This window comes from Neolamprologus multifasciatus, chromosome 7, assembly GCF_963576455.1.
Source record: "Neolamprologus multifasciatus chromosome 7, fNeoMul1.2, whole genome shotgun sequence".
NCBI lineage: Eukaryota > Metazoa > Chordata > Actinopteri > Cichliformes > Cichlidae > Neolamprologus > Neolamprologus multifasciatus.
This window is the reverse complement of record NC_140445.1, coordinates 11,405,439-11,425,855: the sequence shown is the minus strand read 5'-3', so window position 1 is coordinate 11,425,855 and position 20,417 is coordinate 11,405,439. Positions and strand designations below refer to the sequence as shown.

Sequence of the window (20,417 nt, the reverse complement as noted above, 5' to 3'; positions counted from 1 at the left end):
TTTTTCTCTGATTGTGTGATAAAAGTATGAACATGTATTTATAAGTTACACTTGTGTTTGAATCCTGCAGCTTATCACACATTTGATTTCCATGTGTGACGACTGCAAGTGTCCAGAGTGAGGACAGACTGAGGGACCCACTGCTGCACATCATCTGTGAGGCTTTGCACCCCCGATGATCCACCAGAACAAACTCAGCAGTGTGTGAGGAAGAGGAGGAGGAAGAGCCAGCAGCAGCTGACAGATGAAGAGAATAGACAGACTGTTCCCTGTTTGTGAAGGACTGCTAGAAAAGTTTAAAATAACTAATTGTCTGTCCCGAATCAGTCTTATTAGGTAATGTTCAAATAATTTTATCATTCCAGTGTTTTCAGTGTGGGAGAAAGTACTCAGGGCCTTCAAGTTACACAATATGAAAGGCAGATACAAGTTTAATATTCAGAAACCTAAAGTATATTTCAGCAGCAGAATGGACCTAAAAATAAATGTCCATGTTTGTTTAAGTTCTATGAAGCTTTGAGTATTTTGGATTAGTCGTACTGCTGTGTTTCTTGCATCATATTGCTGTAATTGTTGATATGCTTTATATATTCTGAGGTAAGTTGATCTATAGTGTTACATTATATTCTATAAGGATGTTATGTTTTTGTTTACTTTCTGCCCAGTTTGACCCATTTAGGAGAAGTCAGCCTGTTTAAGGCTCTGATATCTATTCTGTATGACTTAAAGCAGTTATGACATGGTCTGATTTTCTCACCCAATGAAGGAATATTTAATATATCGGTCTACTCTTCATTCTATCAGCAACAGTTATCACAGCATACATATATGTAAGCATTGAGCCAAATTTAGTAATGCCAACTAGGGATGGGCCATATCATACCGTTCACAGTAATACTGGTATAATGTTGGGCAACGATAAGAAAATGAAATATCATGATAGAATATGGGTAAAACGCGCATGCGCAGTGCCTTTGTTTTCATACGCACATGGCGGAAAAAGCATGGCTGCGACGGAGAATGAGAAGGCCGAAAGCGGATCATTGAATGAAACAAATGAACCAGAATTAGTTTGTAAAAATGCTGCAACTTCAGTGGTGTGGAACTGTTTTAGCTTTCATCCGTCAGATACACAACAAAGCACTATTTTTGCTAGAGCATGCTAGCAGGCCGTCATTATTACCGTATTTTTTGGAAAATACGGCACACTTAAAATCAGTCCTTTGATTTTTCTGAAAATATAATCCCGTGTGCCTTATGTATGAATTCTGGTTGTGTTTACTGACCTCGAAATGATTTTATGTGGTACACAGCGCTCGAAAATCTGTGAAATGTTTTAGTACGACTTCGCTAAGCTACGAACCCAGACCGCTTGATGGATTGTCGGAGCATTACGGCTATCATAGGCAGGAGCCTCGCGGAGTGATACATACTGTGCTTCAACATAATATTACCGTATTGTGTGTATATAACCTCTTTTTAAGTTTTGTGGATATTATACATGGTTATGCTGAGGATATGTCAGCCAATTTCCACTGGAAATGCCTTCCGGTTAAACTGTCAGCAAGGAATTTGCATTTGCACCGTTAAATTTTTATATAACTTTAATGCACGTAAAAAAACGCTGCTTGTTCAAGTGAAAATACATTGATGGGCGTTTTTTTTTTTTGCACTAATAAAGTTGTGGATTTGTAAAGTATTTTGTCTAGTGTCAATTATATTGTGAGTTAGGTCGTTATCGCAAATTTTCAAATATATATCGTGATAAATATTTTTGGTCATATTGCCCTGCTCTAATGCCAACATATTAAAAGAACAATATTTGTCTCTTATATATAATACATCTATATATATACTGTCAAAGATACTCTTCTTTGAGTGAAGATTTAAAGTGATAGGCAATATAAATAAATGCAACTTGAATCTTTACTGAAGCTCAGTATTTTACACAGAGTTCAAACTCACTGCTGTAATAACTAATAATGATTAATATAATAACTATAATATTGGCCATAGTATATTTACATTACCAAAGTGAGATGACTTTAGTCTCATGGACATTAGCTAATTGTTATTTACTAGCTAATCTTAAAATGACTGTTCAGTACAGAAATGAAGCCCAGCAATCATGTTTTACAGTCCTGTAGTCTCAGCCTCGGATACTTATGAAATTACACAAAGCTCATGTAGAAACAAATGAACAAAATATGTTCTCCTTCATTTCTGTCAAACAAAGCTGTAGGAAACGTTTCCAGCTGTTAGTATCATGGTTGCTAGGCAACCTGGCAGCGCGACGGAGACTAGACCGTCCCATTTCACAAGCCTACAAGCCTCGCACTTCCGGCCTTAGCGGTCTTTGAGTATGCGGCCCTTGAGGACCGTTAAGGCTGCGTACTTTAAGGCTGCAGACCCTGAATTGGGATACAGCCTGTGTTTCCATTCGCTCCTCCTCACGTCATCTGTGTATCTTCCCGTCATCATAGAAATCATAGTCAGTTCATAGTTGTCATGGTGTCTTAGTTGATTCATAGTTTTCTTTGTTAAGTCATAGTTTCACAGTCTAGTTTGTTTTTCTCTTTGATTTATGTTTCACTTATTTCAGCTGAAATAAAGGCTCGCTTTTTGTTGAAATTAATTTTGTCTCCTCACCTGTGTCTGCACCTGGGTCCTTCACACACACTCCACAAGGTCTGCTCCCGCAGATCGTGACAGCAGTGTATCAGATTTAACTACTAGCTAACTTCCATCTGCGCTCACTGAGCAGGTCAAATAACAAATAGAAATACATAAAATATATACAAATGTAGCTGATAAGTCAATGCAATAAGCCAATCATCCCAGCTAAAATTATTTAGAATTACATGAACAGTATCTGAAATTAATATCCCTAAAGAAAAAATGCACTGCACCAGACCCAGCAACCAAGCAATTTCTATCTCCAGTCAATGAGCAGATAAAACAACAACCAGGAACACGCGCAGATGCAGTTAACTATTCAATAAGACAAATACCCCAGATAAAGTTGTATATCAGAACGTGTATTCAAATTTGTCTGGTCTTAAATTGCTGTATAAGAAACTGGATTGAATTCTCCAACTTTTTGTCTAATTCCATATGATTATTTCGATTTAAAGAATAAGTGATGATGAAGTTTGTCTTTCCTCTTCCCATTGTGAGCTGTTCATTATAACAACGGAAGTAATATTCCAGATGAGGGAGGGACACATTTATATACAATCTTCACAGTCACACACAAAGAGATACAGATGCACCTCATAAAGTCACAAAGTAAACGCATCTGTACAGAACGTTTATTCCCTGTTCAGTGATAGTACAACATATAGCAATTCAATGGTGGGAAATAACTTGGCAAAAAAAGTGATAGACTGATAATCACAAGCCAGTGGTTATGTTATTCACAATTACTAAAAACACAAAAAGTTTTAGAACACAAAAAATGCATGCATGTCTGTTCAGAACACAAGTGGTATTTCCTCAAAGGAATTAATCAAAATCATAAAATAACTAAAAACAGCATATAAATTCCTCACCTAATTATTTTTTTCATTTAATTATGGTGCATTAAAGAATCATATAAGCTGAATCTAACATACAATATATTTGTTTCATATGTATGTTAAAAATCAATATGTATGTATATACATATACATATATATATATACATATACATACATATACATATACATATACATACATATATATATACACACATATATATATATATATATACACAGTGTTGGGAAGGTTACTTTTAAAATGTATTCCACTACAGATTACAGAATACATGCCCCAAAATGTATTTTGTAACGTATTCCATTACGTTACTCAATGACAGTAACGTATTCTGAATACTTTGGATTACTTAATATATTATCATGCTTTTTACAACTACATGAATGTACTATTGCTGTGTGATTTATTGAGGGTTACTCGTCATACCAATACCACTGGATGTTTAAATTGTAATATAAAATGAGTAACCGTAGGGTGGACATTAGGTAAGGCTGCACTTTTTTGCAGCGATCTCGTATAGAAAACTATTCCGCGCGTATATAAAACAGGTCCGCGGCTCTGAACCGAAGTAAAGGGACCTATGGCTAATATGTCGGGTTCCGTGTCGGGCTCCGAAAACCAGCTTTACTTTGTTGTGTGGGTCAACTTTGCTAGCGAGAGACAGAGAGAGGCGTTGAAAGGCTGCTCCAATGGATCATATTGTTTCGGAGGAAAACACAAACACAGTGTACAGTCGAGTCCTAATAGCTTACTTACAACTGGGCTTGTCAGGCACTCTTTTTGGCTGCAGTGGTTATTATTATATTTACATGCTTCCATCTCCCGTTTCTACTAGGTGACAGCTCGTACTTTTCTCCTTTTTCTCCCTCCCTTGCTCACACATAACGGGTATGGCAGTCCATTCTCCCTGCAGCACGGACTACACTGCCCATGAGGCTACATTCTTTAGGGCGATGCCTGTAACACTCTGCCTATTGCCTTCATATTAAATCATTTAAAAAAATATTTCTTCACGTCATTATGAGCCGCGAGATTGAGACACAGGCATTAGAGCCTCTTAATGTGTGTTTTGTTTGGGTTTCCACCAGCGTGGAATTACCAAAAATAGAGAGGGCATAGCCTAACATATGAAACAGGAAAAGACCGCCATGTAATCCCTTTATTTCAACAAAGTAACTGTATTCTGAATAATACAGTTACTTATATTTTGTATTTTAAATACGTAACGGTGGTACATGTACTCCGTTACTCCCGGATATATATATATATATATATATATATATATATATATATATATATATATATATATATATATAAAAAACAGAGGGCCATAGAGGGCCAATCCTGCTAATGGGTATCCTTTGTGCATGGAGGAGCAGGATGAGCACTGCCAGCAGGCCACTGGTGTGAATTTCTCTGACCAATCAATCAGAAACAGATTTCACAATGGTGGCCCAGGTCTAGTGTGTTCTAGTTGGCCCTGTGCTCACTGCCTGGCACCGTGGAGTTTGATTAGCATTGGTGCCCTGTGCTTTTTACAGATGAGAGCATATTCACCCTGAGCACATATGAGAGATGTGAAAGGGCCTGGAGAAGCCATGGAGAACTTTATACTGCCTGTAATATTTCAATTAAATTCAATTTTATTTATATAGCGCCAAATCACAACAAAAGTCGCCTCAAGGCGCTTCATAGTTACATATTACTCAACCTAAGTGGTTTTGGTTGTGGGTCAGTGATGGTCTGGGAAGGCATATTTATGGTGTAACGCGTAGACCTCCACAGGCTATACAATGGCATTCTGACTGCTATTAGGTATCGGGATGAAATCCTTGGACCTATTGTCAGGCGCTACACAGGTGCAGTGAGTCCCGGCTTCCTCCTGGTTCACAGCACGTCTGGCGAGAATATGCCGGCAGTGAAGGATAAGGAACTGATACCACTGACTTGCTCTCCATGTTTGGCTGACCTAAAGTTAATAGAACACCTCTGGGACCTTATGTTTCAATCCATCCAACGCTGTTAGGTTGCATCTCAGACTGCCCAGGAGCTCAGTGATGCCCTGGTCCATATCTGGAATGAGATCTTCCGTAAAGGTTGTATATTGAAGTGGGCAGGGAGACTGTTCTTCATGTGCCAAAAAATGCTACAATTCATTCTGATGTCTACACAATGTACTGCTTATTCATGAGCCAATCAAAATAGACTAACAAAACTATAGAACTAACATGGATTTTAAGCTTCATAGTGTTTCCAAATTACCGCAAACCATATTAATGACATTTTTGTATTATTTCCTTCTTTTATTTTTTGCATACAATTACTCGAATACAGAAGTATCTCCAATGAGCTGAAGTTGTGAATATGTCAGTGTCAACCGAAGCAAATGGCAAATTATTCACTATAAAATTAGGAGTTAAAGACTTGGCAGGTGGGGGATAGCTATGCCCACAAAGGAAGTGGCAATTAGGTGCAACAAAAATTCAACAACATTCAGCAACTTCAAATGGCTAAAAATGACTCTAATGACTGATGATGATACAAACAGGGTGTGTATAATTCATGGAAAGTATGTTTTGCCTATGTCTATTTACTGTCACTCTTCAGCAACTGATGGCAGCAACTGATGGTACTAAACTGTATTTCTCTAACATTTCCCTTTGATCCTGCCAATGGCAATGCCAAGGGAAGGACCTTGACGTCAAGGCAGCTCAAGGTCTCCATATATCTCACTCAGGCTCATAGTGCCCTGGAGAACACACTCCTGGGCACCGTTGTCTTGCGACAATGGTACAACAAGGGGGTAGTGGCAGTTATCAGTAAAAAGCTTAGTCTGATTGGCATAGGAAAGGAGTGCATGGGACCATTTCCGATGGTGGGAGAGACCATTGTTTCTCATTGGACAGCTGCCACCTGCCACAAGCTAGGTATCGTCTCGCCACAGCTTGCCTGCTCCGGGTGCGTTAGGCTTAGAGGTCATTGACCATGACAAGGAAGCTGTAATGTTGCACTAGGAAAAAACAATAGAATTAAGAATGTGAAAACTTCAGCTCTTCGCAAGCAGGAAAGTGCGGACCATGTGGCCTGGACTCACCAACAATCTCCAGCAGATCAATAATGCTTGCAAAACTATAATCATTGACGTCAAAGGAGCTTGCAAAGAAAAGCGTCTGGACTTCTTTAAGTTACTTGAAGACGTTTCACCTCTCATCCGAGAAGCTTCTTCATTCTGAACTGAAGAAGCTTCTCGGATGAGAGGTGAAACGTCTTCAAGTAACTTAAAGAAGTCCAGACGCTTTTCTTTGCAAGCTCCTTTGACTACGATGACCTGGATGACTGAGAACCTTCACAGACATATAATCATTGACAAGCATCTGCAAGACTAAACATGGCTTGCTTACAGGAGACAAGCTTAGCTGACATTAGAGAGTCCAATTAGACCTTCTTCTGCCAGGGTCTGTCACAGGAGACAGCATGCCCCAGACAGCATGGTTTCAACTTGCTGTGAAAATCTAGCTTACTGCAGCCATTGAAACACAAACCGGTGGAACAGAGCAAATCCTCATTCTCTGTGTTCCAGCATCATCAGGCACCATTAACCTTCTGAGTGTCTATGCCCCAAGACTTTGCTCAGTGGCGAGCTGACTGAACACCAGGCACAATATCAGATCATCTATCAAGCTTGTGTACTTGACACACTACTCTCCGGCAGTGAGTACTGGACGATTAATGCCAACTAGAAGAGAAGGCTGAACACCTTCCACCTTCTTTGTCTTAGATGTGTTCTGTGCATCGAGTGGCAGGACACAGTACCAAACACCAAAGTAGTACAGCAAGTCAGTAGTAAGCCTTCCTGCACTGCTCAATTAGAGACAACTTAGATGGTTGGGCCATGTTCTACACACACGGGTCGCATCTCCAAGGACAATCTGTACGGTGAATGTACGTTGACACTGAATGTACGGTGCGAAGACTCACACCCTGTCGGCCAATCCAAACTCCGCTTCAAAGGTGTCTGCAAATGTGACATGAAGCTCACAGATATCAACCTACACCTACCTGGGAAAGCTAGCAGATTATCGAGAGGCCTGAAGAGATGAGATGAGATGAGAGAGAGATAGCCTTTATTTGTCAGTTGCAGGTCTTTTGCCCACAACCGAGATGACAGACCTTGCCGACCGTACATACAATACACAAACATCACATTGGGGAGACAGGTCAGGCTAGGTAGCGAGGAAAAAAAACATTGAATTGTGTAACACAAAAGGATAATACAGGAATGCACAGATATCAACACACCATAGCACAATAAACACAGACAAGCAACATGGGAAAGAGTTCCAGTGTGTACATCTGATCTGGGACCGCTGCAATCTTTTGACTGCGCCTCCAACTGACCCGATGTCCACATCAGAGGGGAGGTAAGCGTTGGAGGTGGCGTTGGATCCGGGATAGGGAGGGTGATGCGTCGGTGAGTGCTTATCAGTATCAGTATATGTATGTGTGTGCGTGTCCATAGTTCAGCTGAGACAGTGTCCTTCGCCCTGCCAGGCTAAGTAAACAGTCTTCCAGCCAACCCAAGTGGCCTTGCATGGAATGGGAAGGAACAGACTAAACACAATCGTTATCAGGGTGTTTTGTTCAGCTCCGGCCTTGCAGCTGGCGCCAAAGGGGTATCCGCATAAGTGATGTTATTTTTTTTACTTTAGTGCGAACAGCTCATATGAATTTCAAAGCAGTTCTACAGTCCAACACTGGTCTCTCAATCTCCCGTTGGAGATCCACGAGCTTCGCCATACTTGCGTTCTGTGATGTTGTCATTTCTTGTGCTCAAGGAGCCAATTTCTGAGAACTCACGGCAGTGTGCCTCCCCGAGATGTCATCCAATTTTGCGCCCAGAGATGTTATTCCGGGCTAGCCCTTCCGAGATGTATCCAGTCTGCAGTCAGAGATCTTATTCTGAGTATTCACAGCAGCCCTAGCCTCTCCAAGACCTTATCCGTGCTGACTCAATGAGCCCATTTTGAGAAACTCACGCCTCTCCCATCGCTCCAATCCCAGCGGGCAGCCTTGTGGGGGTTTGAACAGCCGGTTCCGCTTCCTTAATTCTTCGATAAGTCAGGGCCAAGCCAGCTCCGATCCGCCAGAACCCTGTTACCATGGTTCCGAATAGGTAGATATCTTCAGCACTCAGGCTCACCCAAGCCCAAACTTCTCGTTGAGAAAGGGGTGTTAATTGCATTTAGGGACCAGTTGATCCAATCCATAATTTCTCTTTTAGGTTTTACAGAACAGACTGTGAGAGAGTGTTCCAGGGAAAATACAAAAAAAACCCACGAGACAAGACAAGGACATAAGCAGGGAAGCTAAGGGAGAGGAGAAAAAGTGCGTCTGCTTCCTCCGAGAGCCAAAGAAGGAAAAAAAAGAAAAAAGAGCTATAGTACTATCAAGGAGGGAGTTGACAGGGTAGAGAACACCAGAAATACCAAGCTGGCTGACAGGAGACCCAAGAGGACAGCAAGCTCATACACTGCTACAGCGCCATCTTTCACCTTCACCTTTGTTTGCAGCCAGTGTACAAGAGACTGTCCCTCCAGAGTGGGACTCCACAGCCACTCTAGGATGTCCACATCCAACCCATAGCACTACACCATCGTCTCACGAGACAAACGGATGCCAATAGGATGATTCCAGCGTTCAGATTTCCTACCATATGGATTTTTTGCTACTAAATTACTTCTGTTCTTATTTATGTATTATTCATTTTTTCTAGAAGAGATGGCTTAAAAAGGTGTTATCCCTTTTTAAAAATATATCATGGCTGATCTCTCTCTCTATGATGACTTTTCACTCTGTTTTCTAGTGTTGTCATTCTGGTCATACCAATAATTTCACCTTCTAATGTAGTTGCACATGCAAATGGTAAATGGACTGATTCTTATATAGCGCTTTTTTTTTTTTACTGTCCTGGAGTACTCAAAGCGCTGTATACAACATGCCACATTCACCCAGTACCACCCATTTTCACAAGCACTTTCTCTATACTCAGTGCTTTCTAACTACATTCACACACATTCATACTCTGATGGATGCACTGGAGAGCAACTTGGGGTTAGCATCTAGCCCAAGGATACTTGAAATGCAGACTGGAGGAGGGTTGGTGGATCGAACCACCAACCTTCTGATCAGTAGGTGACCTGCTCTATCATGTGCTCTACCTGCACATGATATAATCTAGTTTAGCCAAATCCTAATGATGCTTTCTTGTTAGGATTAGGATGTTGTTGCTTCGATAAGGTCAAAGACATTTCCAAGCAAACTTACTTGGAGCCTTTTACCTGCCATATCACTTTATGGGCTATAATGCTGAATTTATAATCACAGGAGACTTTAATAAACTGATAATGAAGAAGCTTGACATAACTTCATTTGGCTCACTGGTTAAGCAGACTTAAAGAAAGGTAAACTCTTTTAACTCTTGCATTCCCATATTACTAACAGAAGTGAAAGAATTGCACTAAAGAATAATTTTCAGGTATCTGCACTCTACTTGAGTATTTTTCTGACAACTTTTTACTTATACCCTCTACAAATATTTAACACAAATATACTTTGTTACTTTTGAGGTAACGCATTTGAGGTAAGATATTATTTTACATCACTACACACCTTCACACATCAAGCAATCAATCAATCAATCAACAATTCTATTGGCATATCAATCATCGTTGCTTATCACATACAAAAGGAGAATAGAGGGGGAAAAAGTATGCTAAATGTATATCTTAAAAAAAACCCAAAAACAACAACAGGCAGGTGATTTAAAATGCGATGTTTCTAACGTGTCATATCACGTTAACAATATCACCAACCACACAAACTGTTTGTGTGCAGTTTGTTACACAGTGAGTCTGTGTGCAAATGGCTCAGTAGCTGTTTTTAGCAGGGAGAACAAAAACTTCACTCAGAGATGAACACAGATGTAAGACAGACAGGATTTAAACAGGATTTATTTATTTAAAGAAGAGGACTACTCAGTGACATTTGATAAACTGGGAATTTAAAGCAAACATATGTCCTCATTATAATTTAAATTGTACCTGTATATGATATGAAGTTATGTTTTTCATATTGTGAAATGTCCTGCAAAACAAACTAGGTATACTAATTTTGTGTTATTGAAATACTTGGCAGTTTAATGCAGGATAAACAGGTTAGCTTGTTGTACTGTGATGAAACACTGTTTTTCACAGGGGAACACTGGCTGTGGTGTTCATGGTCAGTGTTAGGTTACAGCAAGTGTAGCAGAGATGAATTTGCATTTAAGCTGACAATGCTTAAACTCACTCAGTAAAGACAATATAAACAGTATACTGTATGTGTAAGGGACGGAAAGCCAAGATAACTCATGAAAACTTGGGTTACATGTTGTTGAATTCAGTTGTGCAAATCCACAAACAGCAATAAACCTCAAAGCAGCTCAACACAGGTTAGCTGATAACAGCATGTACACAAAGAAAATCTACTATAGCTTACAATAGAAATTATTGAGTTGTAATTCTTTTCCCCATGTTGAGTCACTGCAACTGATCTTATTGTTCCCCCACCTGCTAAATTTCAAGTTAACTCCTGACTGTACAAATTTTTCCTGTTTAGGTGTGGATGCAAAGTCAAAAAAGTTGGTATTCCCATATACCACTATTATATCACTGTAGAAAGAGGATCAGTTAGCTTTGCACAAAACAGTCGTGCTTGGAAAGGTCCTTCAAAGACCTACTTTTCTTACTTTGGATATATATTTAGGAGCCTGTACTTTTTCATTTGAGTAAAGAAGTTGAATCAGTACTTTAACTTTTACTGGAGTATTTTTTACTAAAAAGTATTTGTACATCTACCTAAGTAAAGTAAATGGTTCTTCTCACTTGAAAACCCATTTAAGCCAGCCAGCTAGCTGGCTAGCTTCGCTGACTGTCACACGGCTGTACTTTTGCCACCTCTGACCACTGATTCAGTTATTGGTAAAAATTACAAAAAAATAAGTCCCATCCAATAAAACAGAATTAGTATTTAAAATCAACATAATATTTTGATTTTGATGCAGATCATTAATTAATGCCATTGCTAATGGAGTTTTATCCTGATGGCCTTCAGTTGGAGAACAGGAGTCCATCCAAGTTTTATGGTGGGCTTACCAACAGTGTCTCTGAAGAGCAGAATCCCACAGCAGCTGGTGAATCAACAACAATCCATCATATCCTTTCCCCTTCTACAGCCAATTGTCAAAAATAAACTCTTTTTATACATAAATACAATATTTACACACATTTGATTAATGAAAACTTGGTATTTCATTGGAATTCACTTTAATTTTACTCAACTAGCTGCCTCAGCATACTGGTGTAGACAACAGCTGGCTGTCTTCTGCTTATTAACTGGAATCACCTCTTTGTTCAGTATTGTTTCCATGGTATCTTACTATTTTTAATTTGTTCTGTAGAAAATATTAATTGTTTGTAAATCTTGTTACATACATTTGCAAGCACATTTTACACAAGGACTACCAACTGAGGTAGCAGGGGTAAACACAGATCCAGGGCTTCATCCCCACAAGAGCATCGCATCTTAATCATAAAACAACCTTTAAGGTTAATTCCTGCGTTTGTATGTACAAATCTTCTATTCTGGATTAGATTCAGTCAAACTGTAAGTCACAGGGCTGAAGGTAATGAAGACTCAGCTTCTGTCATTTTTGCTACAGTACTGATCCTTCATTAAATTAACGAGGCCTTGAGATGATGTCACATTTTTTCTGGTGAATAAAAGTTTATGAGTGGGGACGTGCACTTCCCACCTTCCACTTCCTTATGACGATGACACTCAGACTAAACTAAATCTAACAGTCATCTAACACTGTCATCCACATTTATACACTGATGCATCTTTTCACCCAATTATAAGCCCAACATGGGCCAAAAACCAACGTGTTCATGCACACATTATAGCAGCGTAACAAATAACAGAGAACATGGAAACTTAGGGAACAAATCCAACCCCGCAAAAGTCTTCCATTGATTGGATTTTTATAGAGATCATATAAGACTTGTTCTGGTGAAGATCAAAGCAGGTGCACTGGCACGACAGTCACACATCCAGCATCACAGAGCTTCTTCGACAGTGTCATATGCTTCTTGACTCTAATGCTGATGTCAGCATTATCAAATTCCTTATTCAGTCTGTAATTGTCAAACAACAGTTTGGCACGATAATATCCTGCTCAATAAAGGCTGCTCTCATTCAAATGACATAAGGTTTGCAGGTATCTGTTGAGAGAACAGAGCAGATATTCAGCACAAGTGATGGAAAAAATTACAACAAGCAACTAGTAGGTTGAATAAGAGGGAATGTGGTATATGATGAAGAATTTCTAGACTGTGTACCCAGACAGTCCTTTAATGTTTAGTGTCTTCTCCTGTGATTGGTCACTTTCAACAGTAATGAACATCCATCTCTACAATACGGTTCACAAAAATAGCCAAAATTTCTTATATGACGCTATTTTCTGAGTCCTTGATAATCCTAATGGCTGACAACTAACTTGTGAAAGTTGCTAGCACTGACGTTAACTAACTTGAATTGAATTGTAGCATTGAATTTACATTCTTTTCATAGCAACTCTAAACAACTGTATGCATCACATATACCACTCTGTAATACAAGTTAGTTTAGAGAAACAGCACTGCAAATATGTAGATGCTCCTCAGTTTACCTTGACTCACTAAAATAATTTTTTTAAAATAATTTGGCAAAACTAGGAATGCACAGTAAGTGACAGGCTGGAGACCAGAAGTGCTGAAGGTGACCAGCTAAAGGACTGAATACAAACATTTCTGTGCATCTATATGTGCAAACGTGTGTTTTTTGCTTACACTTTGAAACTAACAAACACCACATTCCTATTTGTATAGCTGTTTCAGTTCCTTTTTTTTGATTCACTAAACACAAAACAACATCATCTGTCTGATGATTCTATAAAAGATTAAGAATGAGGAATGAGGCCATGGTCCTCAGCTGGAAAAGGGCGGAGTGCACAGTACTCATTAGGGACAAGCTGCTGCCCCAAGTGGAGGAGTCTTTGAGATGTTGTTCATGAGTGAGGGGAGAGGGGAGCAGAAGATTGACACACAGATTGGGACTGTGACTTCAGTGAGGCAGATCCTGTACCAGTCCGTTGTGGCGAAGAGAATGATGACTAGGGATTGAAAAGAATTTAGCATTCCAATTATATTATTGATATCACTTCTCTTTGGCTCCACTTTGATTCATGCAAATTAATTACATGCTGCATGGTCAAATGTTTGTGCATGTTGGAGGCATTTCTTCTCTTTGTTGTGATGAGTATTGGGGTCATTACTCAAAATTAACCATTGCACATACACAGAACATTTTTTCTTAAAATTAATACAGTAAGTTACTTAATTACACCCAGAAGACAGACTTTGGTTATACTACTTGTTATGTTACTTTCATTTTACTCTGTAAAATGATCTGAAACACACAGTCTCATAATTACTATTTAACAATATAAATACAAGCTACAGCCCCCACACACCAGGACAAATCAGAGATGGAAACCAGCACAAAGAGACTTTGAAGGGTGTTTTATTACAGGTGTTGAACTCCAGACCTCGAGGGCTGCTGTGCTGCTTGTTTTCCAACTAACATGCCCTTGTAGCTTCTTATTGGCAAAGCACACCTGATCCAGGTAATCAGCAGCAGGTAGGGCAGGGATATCTCAAAAGCAAGCAGGATGCTGGCCATCGAGGACTGGAGTTTGACATTCCTGCTTTAAAGCAACTGCCACAGTGATTCTACTTTAGAAACTTGAACTGGTAGAAACAGAGGCTGCAGCCTGACTGCTCATCAGTTTGTTACCTGTTGAAGTTCAGCAGCAGCTGACTTTATCATGGTGCTGGGCTGGAGTGAGCATTTACTCAACTTTAATATTACTCTAGATTTTTGGCTAGCTTAGTGTTAGCATGCTTCCTTTGCAGGTGCTTGCAAAGTTCCAAAATTGTGTTAACAGTATAATGCAGTTGTTTCTGTCCTTGAAAACTCTCCACTTTACCATCGCGCTTTCATCCTTTTGTGCAATAAAAATAAAAGTAATGTCCATATCCACAATGAAGAATGCGCCACTATTTTTCTCCTCTGACACACGAACTGAAATCAGCTGATTGATCCCTAGCAAAGCTGTAGTTTTATTTATTTATTACGTCCCTACCTTCACCTATGGTCATGAGCTTTAGGTAGTGACTGAAAGAATAAGCTAGCAGATGCTAGTGGTTTAAGCAAACCTTCTCTAAAGGTTGACTGGCCTCTCTCTTAGAGACAGGATGAGGAGTTCAGTCATTTAAGAGTGGTTCAGAGTAGAGCTGCTACTCCTCAAAAATCAACAGGACCTAGTTGAGCTCAACCAGTGCTGCAAATACAACACAAGAAGGAATACTGCTTTAATAAAATAAAATGAAATTTGTTTAAATCACGTTTTAATGAAAAAGGACTGTTTAATCTGACCAAACCAGAAGAGCGAGCCTAACGATATGTTGTGTGTGCTTAGCTTACCTGAGGTCTACTTTTTCTACAAGCCTCCTCTAGGTTTTTGTGCCAGATGATTGCTGAAAACCTGGACCCCGTCTGGAACTTGTAAACATTGCCTGTAAAGTGACATAAATGGTCTTCATGTGAGTATCTAAAATAGTCACATGAATAAAGACAAAAAAGACAAATAAAATAGGCAAGCTCTGCTGATGGTGGGAGGCTGACCTTTTTCTGGGTCACTGAGCTGGAAGATGTTGGGTCGGGCTGGGTCATCTGGCAGTACCACCATCCAGCCAGTCACACAAACTTTTTTACAAGGCCTTGACTTGTACTGTGGCAAACACAGAGCACAAAATGAATTTATCCACTTGCCCTCACTGTACAATTTTGCACTTATCAGGGGAAAACCTTCACCTTAAATACAACTTTATGTGGCTGTGCAATGCACACTTAAAGCCAAAATGTGGAGATAGTTTCTCTGAAAGTGTCAAGACATTAGCAGCAGATCTTTATGTGTAGTAGTGTAGTGTGTAGTTTCCAAATGCCCCGCCATATCTTGGACAATTGTCCAATTGTCATCACTGTTCACTAAAGCTTGCCACAAAAAATTTTGACCAGTTGTCCAATACTAACCATTTGGGTTAGATCAAAGTTCCTTACAACTTTACATCAGAGCACAAGCTTAGTGTGTTCTAGACTAGAAAAAGACAAAAATGTGATGTGGAAAGATGAGTTCTAACTTTGAGAGTTTTGCGACACGGATTCAACACGTTTCTTTCCATCATTTTTCAAATGTGTTGTTCAAAATGAGGAGAGGCTTTAGGAAAAATAAACTTCTCATTTTCAGCATTTGATGCATGACGGCCAATTCATTCATTTCTTCTATGAACAGGAAAGAAAACATAATCGAATAAAGAGGCACCACTGTGCAAATTTGTAACGGAAAGCCTTATCTGCTTTAATAGGAATTAAGTAACCTGTGGCTACCTTTATAAAAGAATAGGAAAGACATCAGCAATTAATCTAGGAAGTGTAATAAGCACATTTCCAAACAATTTAAAGCCCACAATTCTAAAGCAACAAGGTGGAAAACACTTCAGACATTTGTCAATCTTTCCAGGAATGGACATCCCAGCAAATTTGCCTCAAGGTCCTGCTGTACAATGGAGTATATCTAATAATATAACCAAGCTGTTATCAAGTTTTTTTTTTTTATTAACTTTATATTCTTGTTCAAGCTATCCTCAAGTGGAGCTATGAAGATTTTCAAGGTTTATGGTGGGAGCATTTTAAATTTTTAGCTTTCATTTTAAATCACTATATTATGCCATTCACTCCTGCATGAGCAGATATAAAAATATATATAAATATTCGAACACAAATAGTTTTCTGCAAACACCACAATAAAGTCATATAATATGTCCCCAGGTACATCTGTGATCATTTTCACATCATATGACTGTAGAAATCTGAAATTATTACATCCAGTAGTCACAAAAATTTCCCTATTCACTGTTGCAGATATTGAAAATTAATAAAAAATTACAATAAACTTGGTTTGCGCAAACTCTTTATAACATTATTTTCTCATTTTAAATATTTGATATGTTTCCTATGCTCTGTTCTGAATAAAAGATGGGTTAATGAGTTTGGAAAATAATCACATGACATTTTACACAGCACCCCAGGGAGTCAGACTTCCTTGTATTTTTTTAAAAGTGGTCTTGAGCAACAGTTCTCCAGGGTTTCTGAAGCCATTTCAAGATTTTTCGTTAGATATTGGCTGCTTTTTCACTCATTTAAAGACCAGTCCTTACTACCTGACCATTTTCAGTGGAATGATTTTTTTGTTTAATAATCCACTTACACAATTGTTTGAACATAAAAACTTTGTTATTTTGTTACTAGATGGCTGTCACAAAAACACATCATTTGATCACATTGTGTTAGCGGAATCTACTAAAGTGCCACAAATAACACAGTTTGACAGGCATAGAAGCATACTTTTTCTTCAACAAGTTGCTTTTCAAAGAGCTGTTACTGAAAACTTGGCATTTGTCAGCTCAATGCAGTGTGTATTTCCAGACACGTGAAGTACAAATGAAGAAGTTATAAAAAAAAACAAAAAACAAAAAACCCTACACAACATGAACAGTGTCTGAAAGTCAAGTTCTTAAGAAATAAAAATAGTGCATCTAATTGTGAAGATCATGACAATGATACCAAACACACTGCCAATGCACTGAAAGCACACCCGGAAAGAAAAACACACAATAGAACACTAACAGAGAGCCAAACAAAAGGGCCGCCAACGTCTAGTAGTCACACTAATAATTATAATAACAATAATAATATATTTTCAGTAATAAGATAAAGTTTGCAGCCTCTGTTCTAAAGAGTTTCGTGTTTGTTTCTCTTGCCATGATCTAGTACAACCAAATTAAGGACAAGGTTAATGTCAAATAATTCCTAATGCTTTTATTATTATTTTATCATTGTCACACTACCTGCTTTTGTCCCAAAAGCCAACTAAAATGACAAAATGATATATTGGGGCCCTAAGAAAGCATTCCATAAAAGCAGAGTATAGGCAGTTTTATTTTATGCCTTATTTTATTTTACTTTTCTTTAAAAACATAAAATTTTATATGGGTTAAATACAATCAAAACATTTTTTAACAGATGTTGTATGCAGTTAAACTTAAAACCTTGCAATTTCTGAAATGCAAACCAATGAGCAGTTCAGACCTGTGTTTTTTTTATTTTGAATATTTATTAGTCTTCATTAATACGACAAAAGCATTTCTTATCCAATTACTTGATTAATCAACAGAATACTCAATAACTAGGAATTGCTAATTGCAGCCCTAATTAGGTGTATTTAGTTTTTCACACACTCCTTCATCTTTCAATTGTCTCGTTTTGTTTTTCATCTGAGCTTTTATTTAAATAAAGTTTAAACACAGTAAAGAACAGACTTTTTTGTAATTATGTGCTCATACATAAAACCTTACAACTGGAAGAGGGGGTATTTTCTTTTTCACATGACTTTAGGTGTAGACTCATGTTTCCAAGGCATCACACTTACATGCTTCCTCTCAGAGTCCCTCAGTGCTTTTGCTCCATAGAACGTCAGTGTTGATCCAGACAAAATGATCCAAAATCTGGTCCACGAGGACAACTGTTAGATAAAAATATATAGAGAGGCTGAAAACAGCTCACTGTCAGCTCACAGTTTGTTTGTTTTTTAAAGTTGCTGATATTCAGTACTAGAGATGGCACGATACCACTTTTCTATGTCCGATACCGATACCGATATCATAAATTTGGATATCTGCCGATACCGATATGAATCCGATATAGTGTGTTTTTTAATCAATAAAACTGTTTTTTTAATATCTTGCTGCTTTTTGCATAAGTTCATACTCAAGTTAAAAAAACAACAACAACACTAAAGCTATTCTGTTATACCTGTATGTAAAAAAAAAACACACTGCACCCAAAATATTTCATAGTTCAGCAACACTGATCAATCTAATAACGTTAAACCTACTCCATCCTCCCTATTCTGGTATTTTAAAGAGTACTTAGCAGAAATATTAACCTCTTAAGCCCCAACGCCCCCTGATACGGGGGCAAAAGGCAGGAGATCAGTTAGGCTTGGGGCTTAAGAGGTTAAGCAACCTAACTAATAGGGTTGCAAACTCCCAGCAAAAGAAAATAGGGAACCACCCCCCTCCCTCTTCCTCATGATGCTTAATCAATGTAATCAACTTTAATTTGATGCAGGGTGAAAAAAAATCACAGAAAATTTTTTTTTTTCAAGAATAATTAAATAGATTCAACATCTTTCTTCAACAGAATTGCAGACTGCACAGATGGTACTTTCCCAAAGGAAAAAGTACTATAGCTTACTAGGGTATATTAGACTTAATAGTTACTATATACAGTAATGGACTTCTATATATTTTACATCAGATTAAAACTTTGGGTGTAAGATTCAGATAATTATTAAATAATTAAAAGCTAGATATTTTAAATGAGAATAAGAAAGAAAAGTATGTCTTTGTGCCCCCTTTTCCCTGTTCATGCCCTATCGGCCCCCCTGGCTAAACTTTGCTAGATCCGCCCCTGCACAGTTACCAGCCGTCAGCTACGTAGAAAAAGATCCTGGTGTAGAAAGTAATATTAAATAAATTCTAACAACAGCTTATCAAGCTTAAACGTGCTGCTGTTGTTCAGCTGCTGGTTTCCTCTTTCTGGTGCAAAGTGGGCCAAAAACAAAGAAGAGAGACGGAGTCGTGAGAGAAAAGCCGATCAGCTGATCATTAAGCAGTTTCAGATTGAAGTAGCAGCAAGAAGAGGGAGGAAGCGAGAGAGAGAAGAGGCAGTTGCTCTATATATCGGTTGTTAAGCTTAACGCGGGAATGCTTTATAAACATTCAGAGATGAACTTACACACTTGCTTTACTTCTCTCTGAGATAACTTCCTCGGAGATTAAATGTTTGCTAGCAGGCTACAAATACACACAGCCGCTCTATCACTTGACCACACTGCTCCTACGTGCTACGGTTATGAGCCGAGTTACGCCGTGTCGCAAGTTTTGTGAGGTGGTTTTTTGATATTTAAAGGATCGGATTACATTTTTTATTTCTCTCCGATATCCGATCCAGTAATTTAGGTCAGTATCGGACCTATACCGATACGTAATATTGGATCGGTCCATCTCTATTCAGTACTAGACTGAATGCAAAAATAACTAACTTAAACAACAATGAAAGTTCACCATACCTTGGGCTTCCGTCCCTCCTTCAGCAGTGTTTTCCTTCGTAGTGGTCCTTCAATGGTCACACTACCAGCTTCACTGCATCCATAGCAGGAGTTGGTAGCAGAGTAGCTAAGGATGTTGGGTAGTAAAGAACATTTAACACTGTAAGCAACTAAAACAGTATTCAGAGCTCAGTGAGTGCAGTTAAAGCTACCTTTAAGAGACTCTTTAAACAAAAGGAACATCCATAATTGTTTCTAAAAATAGCTGCTGGCAAACCATGAAGGTCACTGTGTGGTGTTTTCCTACTTAATTTGGTAAACGGATATTTTAGAGACTTAAACAATGACCATATCACAAAATACAGTCAGTGTTTCTATAACTAGAGAAGCTCTTTTTAATTAAGTGGAAAGCAAAGCAACATCATTCTAACATCCAAGCAGTCAGGAAATGAAGGGAGTTAAAACATCAAACATTAGAGTGTGTCAAATACAAATAATGACTTCATTCCCTTTT

At 38.5% G+C, this 20,417-nt stretch overlaps 1 protein-coding gene across 3 annotated transcripts in view; it reads right to left on the bottom strand.

The window, feature by feature from the left end:
• Positions 1 to 10,528: 10,528 nt before the first annotated feature.
• LOC146513820 (ras-specific guanine nucleotide-releasing factor RalGPS1-like) overlaps positions 10,529 to 20,417 on the bottom strand; it is a 92,845-nt gene continuing 82,956 nt past the window's right edge. For all 3 annotated transcript variants that reach the window (XM_085165714.1, XM_085165713.1, XM_085165715.1), the window contains 5 exons: positions 19,925 to 20,030; positions 18,221 to 18,313; positions 15,358 to 15,463; positions 15,157 to 15,248; positions 10,529 to 12,854 (listed from right to left, as the gene is read on the bottom strand). In XM_085165714.1, coding sequence (XP_085021840.1) covers positions 12,825 to 12,854; positions 15,157 to 15,248; positions 15,358 to 15,463; positions 18,221 to 18,313; positions 19,925 to 20,030 — 427 coding nt within the window. In that variant the 3' untranslated portion in view covers positions 10,529 to 12,824. The remainder of the gene's footprint in view (positions 12,855 to 15,156; positions 15,249 to 15,357; positions 15,464 to 18,220; positions 18,314 to 19,924; positions 20,031 to 20,417) is intronic.